Genomic DNA, 12,592 nt, shown 5'->3' on the forward strand with positions numbered 1-12,592 from the left:
AACACCTGGAGGGACACACTGGTGACACCCCAGGCCGAGGCGTGGGGACACGACCTGGCTCATTTCCCTTATCTGCGGCACCTTTGTATGGAGCACATTATCACTAATGGTAAGAATTAAAACTAAAAATTTAACTTTGAAGCAAAGAAGACAGTTTTGGAGACATCATGGGTAGGCCTTTCTGGGATGCCCCGAGGGTTCCTGCTCTGTGCCGGAGAGGGGGGTCAAGCTCCACGGTGAGGGGCTTGATTCAGGCCACACGTGGGAAGCCTGTGGGGGACCCGACCGTCAGCCCCTCAGCAGCCCCTTCGGTCACCTGTACACGACAGAGGCACCCCCTCCAGCCACCATGGTCCAGATTCTCCCCTTGGGATTCAGCAAAGTCAGCTTCAAGCTTGCCCCGCTTTTGGCGTCCAGATCTGCGATGTAGGCTTCCTGGGGACCAAAGAGCAACAGGTGGGCTCTGGGGGCACCCCTTTCACCAGGCTGCAGACCCCAGGACCCCTCCCTTTCCCCTGAAGCAGTAGGAAAAGGGCCTCCGTTGTCCTCACAGGGTCCGGAAGAAGGGTTTGTGTGGGGCCTCATGGGCCTGGGACAAAATGGGATGCTGTCTGTAAGTACCAAAACCATCTACGGCCAGTCACTGCCTGGAAACAAACTTCCCAACTCCTTTCTCTCTGATTTTAAGTCCCACTAAGTCACTTGCTTCTACCCTGGCCCCACCCCCAGCATCTCCCTGCTTAACTCATTACGTCCCACCCTCCCCCAGCTGGCCAGGCCCTATCTGTACCCCCAGCCCAGACTCTTCCCATGGCCTAGGTTCTGTCACACACGCCTGATCCTGCTGTGAGGACCTCTCAGAGGATGGGGTGGGAAGCAGCAATTAAAATTCTCAGCAAGTGGCTAAGACAACTATCTTCCCGACAGGATCACGGGGAGCCACTCGGAATTACTGTGAAACAACAAATCAAGTTATGAGCCCAGGGAGGTTGATTGAGAGAGGAGTCTAAAAGGATTTCTGGCCAGGATTCAGAGGTTTGGCTCTCTCCTACCCCCACCTCCTTTGGGGTTTTAAGAAAATTAAATGGCTCGACCTTCCTTTCCTGCCAAATATATAGCTCACAAAGGGGTGGGGAGAATGCTCATCTGAGATTAGTCACCCCGCCCGGGCCCCCCTCACTCTCAGTCTCCTCCCCACAGCAGCCTTACCTCTGGGTAAGCCTCCCGTCCGAAGGGGGGCGGGAACTCTATGTCACCCCACTTCACTTTGCAGATGTAGTCAGCAGTGGCATCCACCTTGGCGGCCAAGTCAAGGATGTAGACGCCATCTTTGGTCACGACTTTAAGAAAAGAAGAGGCAATCGGACATGGGTCCCAGCAGAGGTGACCATCCACCTCCAACCCCCTCCAGGCTTTCCCACACCCACCCCCATGAGGCCCCCAGGACTCATGACTCTCCAGCTCAACGAGAAACCAGATTGGTTCTTATGGAGACACAGCTTTTCCCTCATTCAAGGAAAAACAAATTCTACAAGACCATCCCCACTCCCTGATCTGTAGGTACTAGGGCGGAAACCTCTGTTTTGGTTGCCATGGCAATTTTAAAGCACTACCCATTCACCCATCCACAACTCTGCTACTTAAAAACAAAAAAAGTGTTTCAAGCACAATGTCTAAGGCCCCTGAGTGGGTACCCCAGGGTCCCCTAGGGTCCAGAGAGAAGTGGGAAGAAGGGGAGCTGTGGGTGCACCGGGCCCCCAACTAGCGGAATTCATTTACTGCTGCCTCGCTGGAGTCCACTTCCCTTTACCCAGGGCCACTGAGCTAATTTAGTTAGCACAGAGCCATCTGGTCCACGAGAGGGGCTACATCCCCCAGCTGGAATCTGAATCAGGAGTCTGACCTCAGAAGCTCTGGCCAGAGCCAGCCCACACCACCTGCCTCTTGCACAACCGGAGAGCCTTCGTCAAGGTGTTTCCAGCTGTGGGGGGTCAATGATTGACTAACTCCTGGAGTGGGTGGAGGAGAAGGGGGCCTCCGAGGCACCAAGAGGAAGGGAGGGTCTGACTGGTCAGGCAGATGCAGGGGCAGCCAGCTCCCGGGAGAACAGCCTAATCTACTGGCAGGAAGAGCCACTGAGCAGAATCAAACCATAACCAGGACTTCCCCATCACAGAAGAAACTGGAGTTGGTGAAACAGAAGGATGATCATGGCCTCCTGAGAGCTCAGACACAAGAGCCCGGGGAATCCCTCTGCCCCCACACACCTGTCTGCGCTGCCCTCTGCAAGCGGGGGTGTGGGCCCACCCCAGCAGAGATAGTTACCAAGGGGGTTGATCTCGAGGTAGGTGAAGTACAGATCCTCATAGAAATTGAAGAGGCCGGAGATAAAGCTGGCCAGAATTCTAGAGGGGGAGGCAGAGAGGGACTGTCAGTCCACGAGGGAGCAGACTCAGCAGCATCTCTCACTGCTATTGACAACTCCACTCCCCAGCACCCACTCTGCTGACCCCTCCCTCTCCTCTCCAAACTCTGCTCCCTGGATGTCACTCTTCAGCCAGTGAGGCGGAAAGAGGTTGTCAGGCATGGAGCAGGAGGGGGGCCCATGCCAGACAGATGGGGGCAAGGAGGTGAGGGATGCTGACGGACATTTCAGTCTGAGCCAGGCTCCCCACTGCCCCCGCATTCCTCCTGGGGACAGGGAGGGGCTGTGACTGCTGGCTGCTCCCCATCTTCCAGCCAAAGGCTGGGGCCGGGTAGCCGGTGCCCAGACAGGGAAGACCACTCCGCTTGCCCCCCTGTACCCAGAGCTGTCTGCCTGCCCCGTCCCTATACCGCCACCTCTCTGCCATCCCTCTCACTCAACTCTTTCTTGTCTTCAGGGGCGTGGACCAGCAGGTGTTTCTTGATGTCCTCGGGATTCAGCTTCTCATCCACGGCAACGAGCAGTTTCTGGGCTTTGGCATCCACGTCGCCCACGTCCACCCCACCCTCGTGGTGGAACAAGACATAGTCCCCTTCTCGGGTAGCGTAGATGCAGACGTAGAACTCTTCCTCCTTACGAGGGAAGAGGGCACCATATGGGTGAGGGGCCCAGCCCCAGTCGTATCGTTTCTAAAATCCCATAGACACCTCCTACCGGGTGAGACCTCAAGGACAAGAGGCCACTGCCTTGCTGGCTGACAGTCCAGCCTGGGCCAATGTGACCTGCTCTGGGGGAAAGGTCCTCCCTTCAAGTCCTGCTCACTCCAGCACTGGGAAGTCCCCTCTGTTGCCAGCACCGGTTCCTTTCTGCTGCAAATTAAGCCTTTCCCCTCATCTCTGCACTCCCCGCTCAGCACCACCCTCAGACCCTAACAGCGCAGCTTCAGAGACTTTGGTTGCTCTGACTTTTCTCCAGCAGCTTGATTTCTCCTTTCATCAGTTTAGGATCAACAGGCACAATGCTCCCAGAGGGCAAAGACCCAGCTGGGAGCCACCTCACACATACCTGAGTGTGTGGGACGAAGGGTTCGATCAGGAAGTTCTTGAGGAAGCCTGTGGCCTTGCCAACCTATGGAGATTGAAGGAGATACAGCTCAGGCGGATGGCACGCCTTGCTCGTGGGGAAAGAGGAGGGATGACCCTCTGCTCCTTCCACCTCACCCATCCATCAGAGGTGGGGCCCCAGCACTACTACCACAACACCTGCCAGAAAGAGATCTTTCCAGAAACTAGGACAATGGGGTCACAGACCCTTACACTAAAGAAGTCTGCATGAGACCCCCCTCTTCCACCCACTGCCCTTGTGCCAGCCACACTTTGACACTTCTAAAACGTCTCACACCTTCTTTTCCACCTCCTCTGGAGAGTGACAAATGAGCTGTAATGTGGCCCCGCCCCCCAAAGCAGCGATCTGGAGCCTCTACCCCTCTGCTGTCCCACAGATCACGTGCTCGGACAAATCAAGGTTATCGATCCCAGAGCTCAGGCAGGGAGACCCAGGCTCAGGCGCAAGGCTGGGGAAGGGAGAGAGAAAGGAGCTTGACAGGGAAAACTTTTCCGCACAGACTTTCCCTGATGATGACAACAGGCCTGCAGAGCTAATCAGTTTGAGTGGGTCCCTGGCGGCAGCCGAGGCGAGACAGTCCTCACCCTCCCTCCCTGCGTGTCCCGAAGCCCCCGCCCGCCCATGCGTGCGTCATTGCTGAGTCAGGGACCAGACAGTGATCCATCAGAGGTAATGAGCCGCTCCTGCCCGGGCAGACACTGCTGCCAGCTCAGATGTTCCCAGCGTCTCCCCCCACCCCCTGACAAAAGCCAGCTAAGAAGGAAGCATAAGGACCTCCCTGGGGACACTGCTCAGCCCCCCAACCCTGCTGTCCTCTCCCCAAAGGCCTAGGGGCATGAAGGTCAAGATCCCTTCACCCCCAAGCCCGTGTATAATTTCAGGGATACCTCTTCATCCAGGAGAGCCAGAAATGGGAGATTAAACAAGAAGAGCTGATTTAAGGAAGCCCGGGTAAAAAGGAAGATGGCTCCATCACCACCTTCATCCTACTCTGGGGAGACCAAGTTAGCAGCTCAACGCTGATCCACAGTCACCCCAGATGGGACAAAGCCAGGTATGGACAGCAAATGCTCCCCGGCTTAAGCCGAGCCTTGGTCCACTCCCTCCCTTCAGTTCTCCAGCTCCCTTGGGGAGAAGAAAAAGAAATGCAATTTTATTTCTGGGCATTACTTAGCCTTCCTAAGCCATATTTCACTTCAACTCTCACCTACAGAGTTGAAATTAATCAACAAACTGGAAGAAGACAAGAACTGAATTGACTCTTCAGTATTAATTGTCTCTTCCTAGATTCTTGGCCCAAGATCGTTTCTGCCTAAATGATTCTGCATCTCCCTTCAAGTTCTTTTTTTTTCCTTTATCGTTCCTCTTATGTACGCAGGTCATGGTGAGCTACCCTACCCTTTCTGGTAATTGAAAAGAAAGGAGTTCCCATAGTAGGTCTCAGAGTCCCATCACCACGACTGTTGTTAAAGGAACAGACTATTTCGGCCTGGCTCGGGTTCCTCAGGCTCAGCTTCCCTGTAGCACGTGGGATCTTACTTCCCTGACCAGGGATAGACCCTTCATCCCCTGCATTGGAAGGCAGATTCTTAACCACTGGACCACCACAGAAGTGCCTGTAATACTTCTACTTGTACAGCATATCTCACCATTCCCTGTCAGGGGAGCTCAGAATGAGTATCCAACTGGCCCTACGACATACGCCAGCTCTGCAGGACTCCTGCCCTCCCCAGGCTGCAATCGGACCAGTCGTGCGGGTGATCCATAGGGTTGCAGATCTGGAAGCAACCATGTTTGCTTCTGTTACCACAGCACATCCACCCCAACCCTACACCCAGACTCACTGTAGCCTCCTGTCCCAGGCGTGGCTTCAGCCAGGATTTGACTCCATCCAGAGTGAGGTTGACCCCAACTAGGCCCAGCTTTCCACGCCGTTTGATCAGCTGGTCTGGCTTGACCACCAAGCTCTGGAACAAGAGCAACTCCAACTGTTTGCTTGTTTTGTGTTTTGGCTGAGCCATGTGGCTTGTGGGATCTAGTTCTCCAACCAGGAATTGAACCCAGGCTCTTGGCATTGAGAGCCTGGAGTTCTAACCCCTGCAGTACCAGGGAATTTCCAAGAGGGGTTTGTATTTAGAGCAAAGGAGGAGAGGGAAGAGTTAAGAGGTAATAGTCCAGGGCCCCAAAACACAGGATAGCCTGGGTGGCTTCCAATTCACCCCACCCCCAGGGTAAATTCCACCCATCTTCAAGGTCAGCTCCCAGAAGCTTCCTTCACCTATCCCAGCCAACACCTTTGACAACCGGGAATCTAGAGCTGTCCTGGCTCAGGATAGGGTCTGGCACAGAGTAGGTGCTCACTGAATACCTGCTGAATGAGTAAAGGATTCCCTACCCTCCCTATGTGATATCTTAGCTTCATTCAACACCTCAGAATATGGACTGGCACCCACATTCCAAAAAGAAAGAATAGAAAGACAGAGCCCTGGGGTGACAAAGCACCGCAGAAGACATCTGGTCAAGATATCCCTGTGTTTGAGCCCCATCTACAAGATCTACAAGCAGCCCCTAGCCACTGCTCACACACCTCCAGTACCAGGAAGTCTACCAACTCCCTTTGTGGTTTGGGGTTTGGGCTGCCTCACAGCAGAAGGAAAATTGCATCCCTGAACACCCTCCCACTCGGCCCCTCACTGGTCCTAGTTCTCTGGGACCTGCCAGAGACGTCTAAATGGATCTGCAGAGAGGATTCCCTACTCCGGGTGGATTCTATCAGCCATTCTATACAAAGTACAGCTTCGCATTTCCTCATGGCCCTGACATATTCCTGGTGGAGCAGGTGCTTTTTACTGAGCATTTACCAAATGCCAGGCAGCAGACCAAAGACTTTCCAGGCATTATTGCTAGTCCTTAAATTCACAGGGTGAGTGGTTTGCCCATATGACAGATGGGGAATCTAAAACTCAAGAGAGGTGAAATGGTTTGCCCCAGGCCACATGGTTAATAACCAGAGAGCCGCCACCTGGACTCCAGCTGACCAGTTCCAGTCCAGGCGCAGCACCTCAGCGTGCAGCACACAGGGCTGAACACAAAACGCGCTCAGCCCCCTGCACCCTGCCCACCCAGGCAGGCCATCTGCCATCACACGTTCTGAGGGGACATCTGGGCCTGGAGGAGGGGTCTGGTGGGGCGGAGGGCTCACCTGGCTGAGCAGCCACGGGTGGTCCTGCAACAGCCGGGCCCAGTCTGTGTCAGGGGTGACCCGGGCGTACTTGAAGCGGTTCTGGATGGCTGAGGTGGTGCAGATGTACTTGTAGAGGAGTTCTTTGCCTGTCTGCTCAGAAATCGCCTTGGCCGACATGGCTACAGAAGGCCCTGCGCTACCTGTTGGGGAGAGAAGGGCTGGTCAGAGGGGGCGGGGAGATGGAGGCGCTATCTTCTCCAGCAGGACAGACCCCCACCCAGCTGCCCCCAGACCATAAAACCTGATCTCAGCGCTTCTCCAGAGGGAGAAGAGGGCTGCCCCAGAAGGAAGGATGGAAGGGAGATCTCAAACAGCACTGACCACAGAGAGAGCGGATTAGAAAATGATGGGTGAGGACAGAAGGTGGAGAAAAACAAAGGTGGCATTTACGTCCCCGGGGACTCATGGCCTCTACTCTCCAGGCAAACTAGCTCACCCAAGAGCACATTCACGAACATTCACCCTGGAGCAAAGAAAGCTGGCTGGGGAGACCATGAATAGCAGGGATGTGACCCAAACGTGAGTGCCTGTCCCACCCGAGATGGGCACAAAGACCCTGAAATGCACCCTCTAGTTCTGTGACCTGCGGGGAACACAGTTAAATAGTGTAAGATTGGCCCTACCCCTCCTCCATGTCTGGTCTCCAACACACTCAGACTCACTCATTTTACACACACACATCACCAGCCCAAAGGCTGGGTAAGCAAGTCTATTTAGCCTCACGCAGGACCAAGCCCCCCCAGGAGTGAAGAGGAAGAGTTATGTCAAAGCCCATTTCTCCCAGGACACCAGACTCCCACCCAAGTTCAGAGCTGACACAGGGCGGGAAACTGTGACCTTCAGTGCATCCCACCCACCCCGCTGAGTCATCCAGCTACTCATTTAGAGCAAAACAGAGTCCTCTCTGGGAACCACCCATACCGGTCACTTCTAACCGACCCAGAACTAGGGGAAGAGAGGCAGAAGCCATCCTGGGTCACATGTAGGTGAGCCCTGGGAGATGCATGGAGATTGACAGTCCTATTTCTTATTTTTATTTTTGGCCACACCACATGGCACGCAGGACCTTAGTTCCTCAACCAGAGATCAAACCCATGCCCTCCGCAGTGGAAGCACAGATTCTCAACCACTGGACCACCAGGGAAGTTCCCACAGCCCTATTTCTTAGATGAGGAATAAAAGCTCAGAGGAGTTAAGGCAACTTGCCCAAGAAGCCTAATTAATACGCAGGGGTCCCGAGGCTTGAACTCAAACCCTCTCACTCCTGGTCCCCAGAAAATCCCACAGTCAGCCCGAGAGAAAAGACCACTTGTCCAGGAGCCAGGCCACTTCCCCCATTCACCTCGTTCACCTCACAGAAGGGTCTGTGATGACAACTTCACCTTCCCTCCCTGTCACTTTGTCCTGACACACCTCTTCTCCCTTGGGGTAGTGCCTGGAGCAATTTGGGAAGATAAAGGGTGGGGAGACAGGAAGGGCAAGGAGACTAAGTCATTCATGCCAAGAGCTTGGCCAGATCAGGAGGTCACTCCTGTCTCTCCAACAAAGATCCAGAATTGAGGTTGTTGAATTTACTGGGAGAGAAAAGCCAAGTGTAAATAAAGGAGGGTGGAGCTGGAGGGCTGGTTGCTTTACATATTCAGGAAGGTTGGTCTCTCCATTTCCAGCTCAGGGAAGGCCAGAGTTTCCAAGGCCACTCTGCACCTCCTTTCCAATTCGCCAGGCTGGGCTTCAGGTTCTAATCCTGGCTTGACTGGCTGGCTGAGCCTCCCAGCTATCCTCCAGCAAGGCACAAAGGGTGCATTCAGTCTGGTGTCTGGCCCAAAGGCGGGTAGCTGGGAAGGGGCTCAAAGGAAACGTTCCCGTTTCTCGCCTTCCCCTGGGATGACTTCCGGCTCCTTCTCAATATGAGTTTCCAAAGGAGACGCCTCAACCAGCCCCACTGCCCCAATACCCCTCCATCCCCCACCCACTCCAGCTCCATTTCCCAACCTTCTTGACTCAGACCAGAAAAACTGGTCCTGAAATCAGATGGGTACATGCGCCCCTACCCTCTTCCAAACAGAGTGCAACCCAGGGCAGATCAAGCAGATAAAGGAGAGAGTAGCCGCTGACCACCCTCAGTGGTTAGGACACTTCAGTTCAGTTCAGTTCAGTTGCTCACAAGCTAATCACAAATTCCAAGAGAAAGGAAGGCCCCCCCCACCGCCCCCTCAACCCCGGCTAGGCCTCTCCAGCAGAGAGACACTCCCAGAACAACGACCGCCCCCCCACCGGATACAAAGACCCAACTTTGGAAAGAACCTGGATGAGAAAAGGGACCTGCAACTGAAAAAAAAAAAAATCACAATTTCCATGAGCCTTGGTTCAGATCTCAAATTCAAGAACTCATCTCTGTCTGGTGCTCAGGAGAGGGATGGGAGAGCAGATAACAGGGGAATGGCACAGAATAGAAAAGCTTTGCCAGCTCACCAAAACACAGACTGGCCACCAGAGCACTTTGGCATAGATGGGGCAGGCCCTCTCAAGGCCAAGACAGAGAATTTGTAGGATAGAGTAAAAAGACAGGGAAAGAATCTGGCCTCTGCATATTTACCAAGACAGAGTAAGAAGGCTCACAAAGCCAGGGAGTGGACTGGGTGGCAATAAATCACAAGTTTAATCATTCGGGAGAGTCTCTTGAGGGTAGTGGATCTTAACTTATTTGAGGTCTCAGACTCTTTTGAGCACCAGAAGAAAAGCCCCGAAAAATGTACACATACCCAGTTTTGCTTATCCCTTCAAGATGGTGACCTGTGACCATGATCTGACAGCCCAGAGACCCACAGCTAAGAACAGTGGCTCAAGCGACAAAAGCACTTAAAGTATAAACCTGTCTGGGCTGGGAACACAACACACACACACACCCCCCACTGCGGAGTCTTGGGCTGCCTCCCCAGTAACTGAATAACTGAATGTGCTGTCAGACTGGTCAGAGATGGTTTCAGGGCAGAGCTAAGATCCTAGGGGTCCACTTTGGGGGTCCCAGGAACTGTTACCTAGGTAAATTTGGGGAAAATCATGACAGGGGACCTGAACACACACACACACACATTCTCTCAATGGAAAGGAGGGCCCTTCTGAGCTGAATGGGGTCTTTTCTGCAGACAGGATAAGTGACCCAGAATTGAGTTCATCCACAGCAGCCACGGAGGGCAGAAGTAGCCCACAGGGAGGGATGAATGAAAGGAGTCTGTTCCCCAGGACTGTACCCCTGGGACACAGCCAGTAGAGAGGAACCACTGGGGATGCTATGTAGGGTCTCTGTGAGAAGGATAAAGAGCACTTATTTTAAGGTTAGTATCCACAGGAGTGGTTTTGTTTTGTTTTGTTTTTGGAAAGGCCAGGCAATCCCTGGAGTAAAGAGAGGGACAAAATTCTGAGGGTCCTCTACTGCACCAAATATAGTGGAGAATGGGGGTGAAGACACCTACCACCCAGCTGAGCTCAAGAGCTGTTCCCATTATCATCTTCCAAGCTGTTTAAGAAGCTCTTTAAATATTAAAAGAAAAAAAGCAGCAGCAGCAACAGCTCTTTAAAAAGTGAAAACACCCCTCTGAGCAGCTGGGTCTACCAGCTGTCCTTCAACCATCATTTCAGAATTTCAGAAATCCAATGATCTGAGCTGGCTGAAACAGTGCAAAGTTAAAGGGTGGAGAGAGGAGTGGGCTGGTTGACCGAACAGTGCTATGCACTGCTTCCCCGCCACCCCCCACCCCCCGCAAAATCCTCTTTCCAGGCAGACTCCGGAGGACCACCTAATGGTAGAACTCCTTTATCCGCCAAGGTTGGAGAGGGCAGCAGGCGCTGGGACTGGCCCTCTGCCAAGCCAGACAGGAGGGTGGCGGCAGCATCCTCCAGCCCCTGGAGGACCTTGTCTCGGCCAAGCTCGGCATCAACGCCAAGGGTGGGGAGAGAGACGGGCACCCCGACCATCTGTCGCTTAGCGGCTGGGCCTGACGGCACCCCCAGAGCGAGGAGGGTCCTCCCTGCGCCGTCCATCCAAGGATAGGCCCTCGTGGCGAGGCCTGGGGCGGCCCTGCCAATGTGATCCTCGGCGGCTGCGCGCCCTGCTCGCTCCTTCCACTTTGGCGCGGGGCTCAGTCGACTCTCCACAGAACTAAAAGGGAGGGCCTGAACCGACTGGTGAGGGGTAGGAGTGGGGAGACTAGCCACCGCTCTACCTCCTTTGGCCGGCATGCGATGGCGGGGGTGGAGCGACCCAGATCCGGGCAAGAAGCGGCCACAGAAAGCCCGATGAGGCTCGGCGACTAGTCCCGGGCTGGGGATGAGGGGAGGCAGTTAGGGGCGATGTAATACGGCGGAGGGAAGGCAAGCAACAACGGCGGCCAGCCTTGTGCAAACTCCGGGAACTAGAATGTGGAGGAGTTGGGGCGGGGGAGGGGAGGGCGGCACGAGGCCACCGGCCGGGACCCCAGCGAAGGCTAACCTAAAACTAAGACCCCCCAAACTCCAAGCAGGTGCAGGGAGCGCGCGTGAGCCCCAAGCCGGCTTCGAGGGAGGCGGTTCCGGGTTGGGGGAGGGAAGCAGGAAGCTCCTGGACCAGGTGGGGTCCATCTCGCGAAAACAGCCGTCCGCCACTCACCTCTCCGAGAAAGTCTGTGTGCGGCGTTCAGGCTACAGGCCGCAAGTCACCGCCCACTGCTAGGAGCGCTCCAGCCTCCCGCAGTCGCCGGGGACCTGGCTTTTGTCCGGGCGCTGGCGGGCTTCTCCCCGCCCCCATCGGCACACAGCGCGAGCCGCCGGGCTATTGGCCACACGCATTCCCTAGCCTGAGCCCCAGAGCTCCTCCCAATTCGCTGGCTGATATAGCCCCGCCCCCGAGGCCAGACCCCAGAGTTTGCTGGGACTTGTAGTCCCGCTGGTGCGTCTGTCCTGGACGGCTGGCGGGCACCGCCTCTCCGGAGCCTGCCGAGCCAGGGAGGGGTCGGGGGCGGGGCCTCTGGTGGGGAGATGGGCCGGGCTACGCTGGGAGGAGAACATACGAGGCTGGGGGCCATGGCCTGATCGCTTAGGAGGTGGGCCTAGAGCCGCTGCGATGGGGTGTTGGGGAGTGGGGGCTGGGGTGTTGGCCGAATGGGCTGTATCGCAGCCTTGGGGACCCAGAGTCTCCTTCCCATCTCGCTTTGGGAGAAACTGACGTCCGTATCCTGGCAGCTTGAAATCGGCCACATCGAACCTAGATGCTTAGACCTGCTTTTTGCAAGACTGCTTGCCCATTTGCACGTGGACCCTCTTCCTGAAGCTGGTGGAGCGAGGCCGAGAGCAGAGATTAATAGATGAGACCTCCCACTGTGAGGGGGATAGGGCGGAGGACCGCGTGAGCAGGTGGGGCTATAAGGGGTCAGTCACCACCTTGCGTCAGTCACCACCACTCATCCACTCACCTGGGCGCACAGAGCAGAGAATTCAATGAGAGATTCTTGCGCAAGGCTGGGGCCATCTCTGCTGCTCGGGCTCCCCGCCCCGCCCCCACTATCTCACGCTTAGACAAGAGGAATGAATGAACTGCTGTCTTCCCCTTCTCCATTACCGGGGAAACAGTGCATTTTCCAAATCAAAATCTGGGACACCCGGTCTGACAGGTATTGGTGAACTTGTGGGACAGAAGTTTTTAAATCAGACAGTCCTAGAAACCAAGACACAGATTTACTGCTGAGACATCCTGGAGCTTTCCTATGTCCATCCCAGTCCTCTAGGTCTCTGGAGCTGCTCCCTGACCCTAACAGCTGTCTAGC

At 55.1% G+C, this 12,592-nt stretch overlaps 1 protein-coding gene across 2 annotated transcripts in view; it reads right to left on the reverse strand.

The window, feature by feature from the left end:
- The window catches only part of ACLY (ATP citrate lyase), a 42,555-nt gene extending 30,984 nt beyond the window's left edge, over positions 1-11,571 (reverse strand). For both annotated transcript variants that reach the window (XM_052658845.1, XM_052658844.1), the window contains exons 1-8: positions 11,440-11,571; positions 6,753-6,934; positions 5,395-5,517; positions 3,491-3,553; positions 2,867-3,057; positions 2,326-2,405; positions 1,210-1,340; positions 317-435 (exon numbers count right to left, since the gene is read on the reverse strand). In XM_052658845.1, the coding sequence (XP_052514805.1) occupies positions 317-435; positions 1,210-1,340; positions 2,326-2,405; positions 2,867-3,057; positions 3,491-3,553; positions 5,395-5,517; positions 6,753-6,911 (866 nt within the window). In that variant the 5' untranslated portion in view covers positions 6,912-6,934; positions 11,440-11,571. The remainder of the gene's footprint in view (positions 1-316; positions 436-1,209; positions 1,341-2,325; positions 2,406-2,866; positions 3,058-3,490; positions 3,554-5,394; positions 5,518-6,752; positions 6,935-11,439) is intronic.
- Positions 11,572-12,592: the final 1,021 nt, after the last annotated feature.

Source organism: Budorcas taxicolor, chromosome 19, assembly GCF_023091745.1.
Source record: "Budorcas taxicolor isolate Tak-1 chromosome 19, Takin1.1, whole genome shotgun sequence".
Classification (NCBI taxonomy): Eukaryota; Metazoa; Chordata; class Mammalia; order Artiodactyla; family Bovidae; genus Budorcas; species Budorcas taxicolor.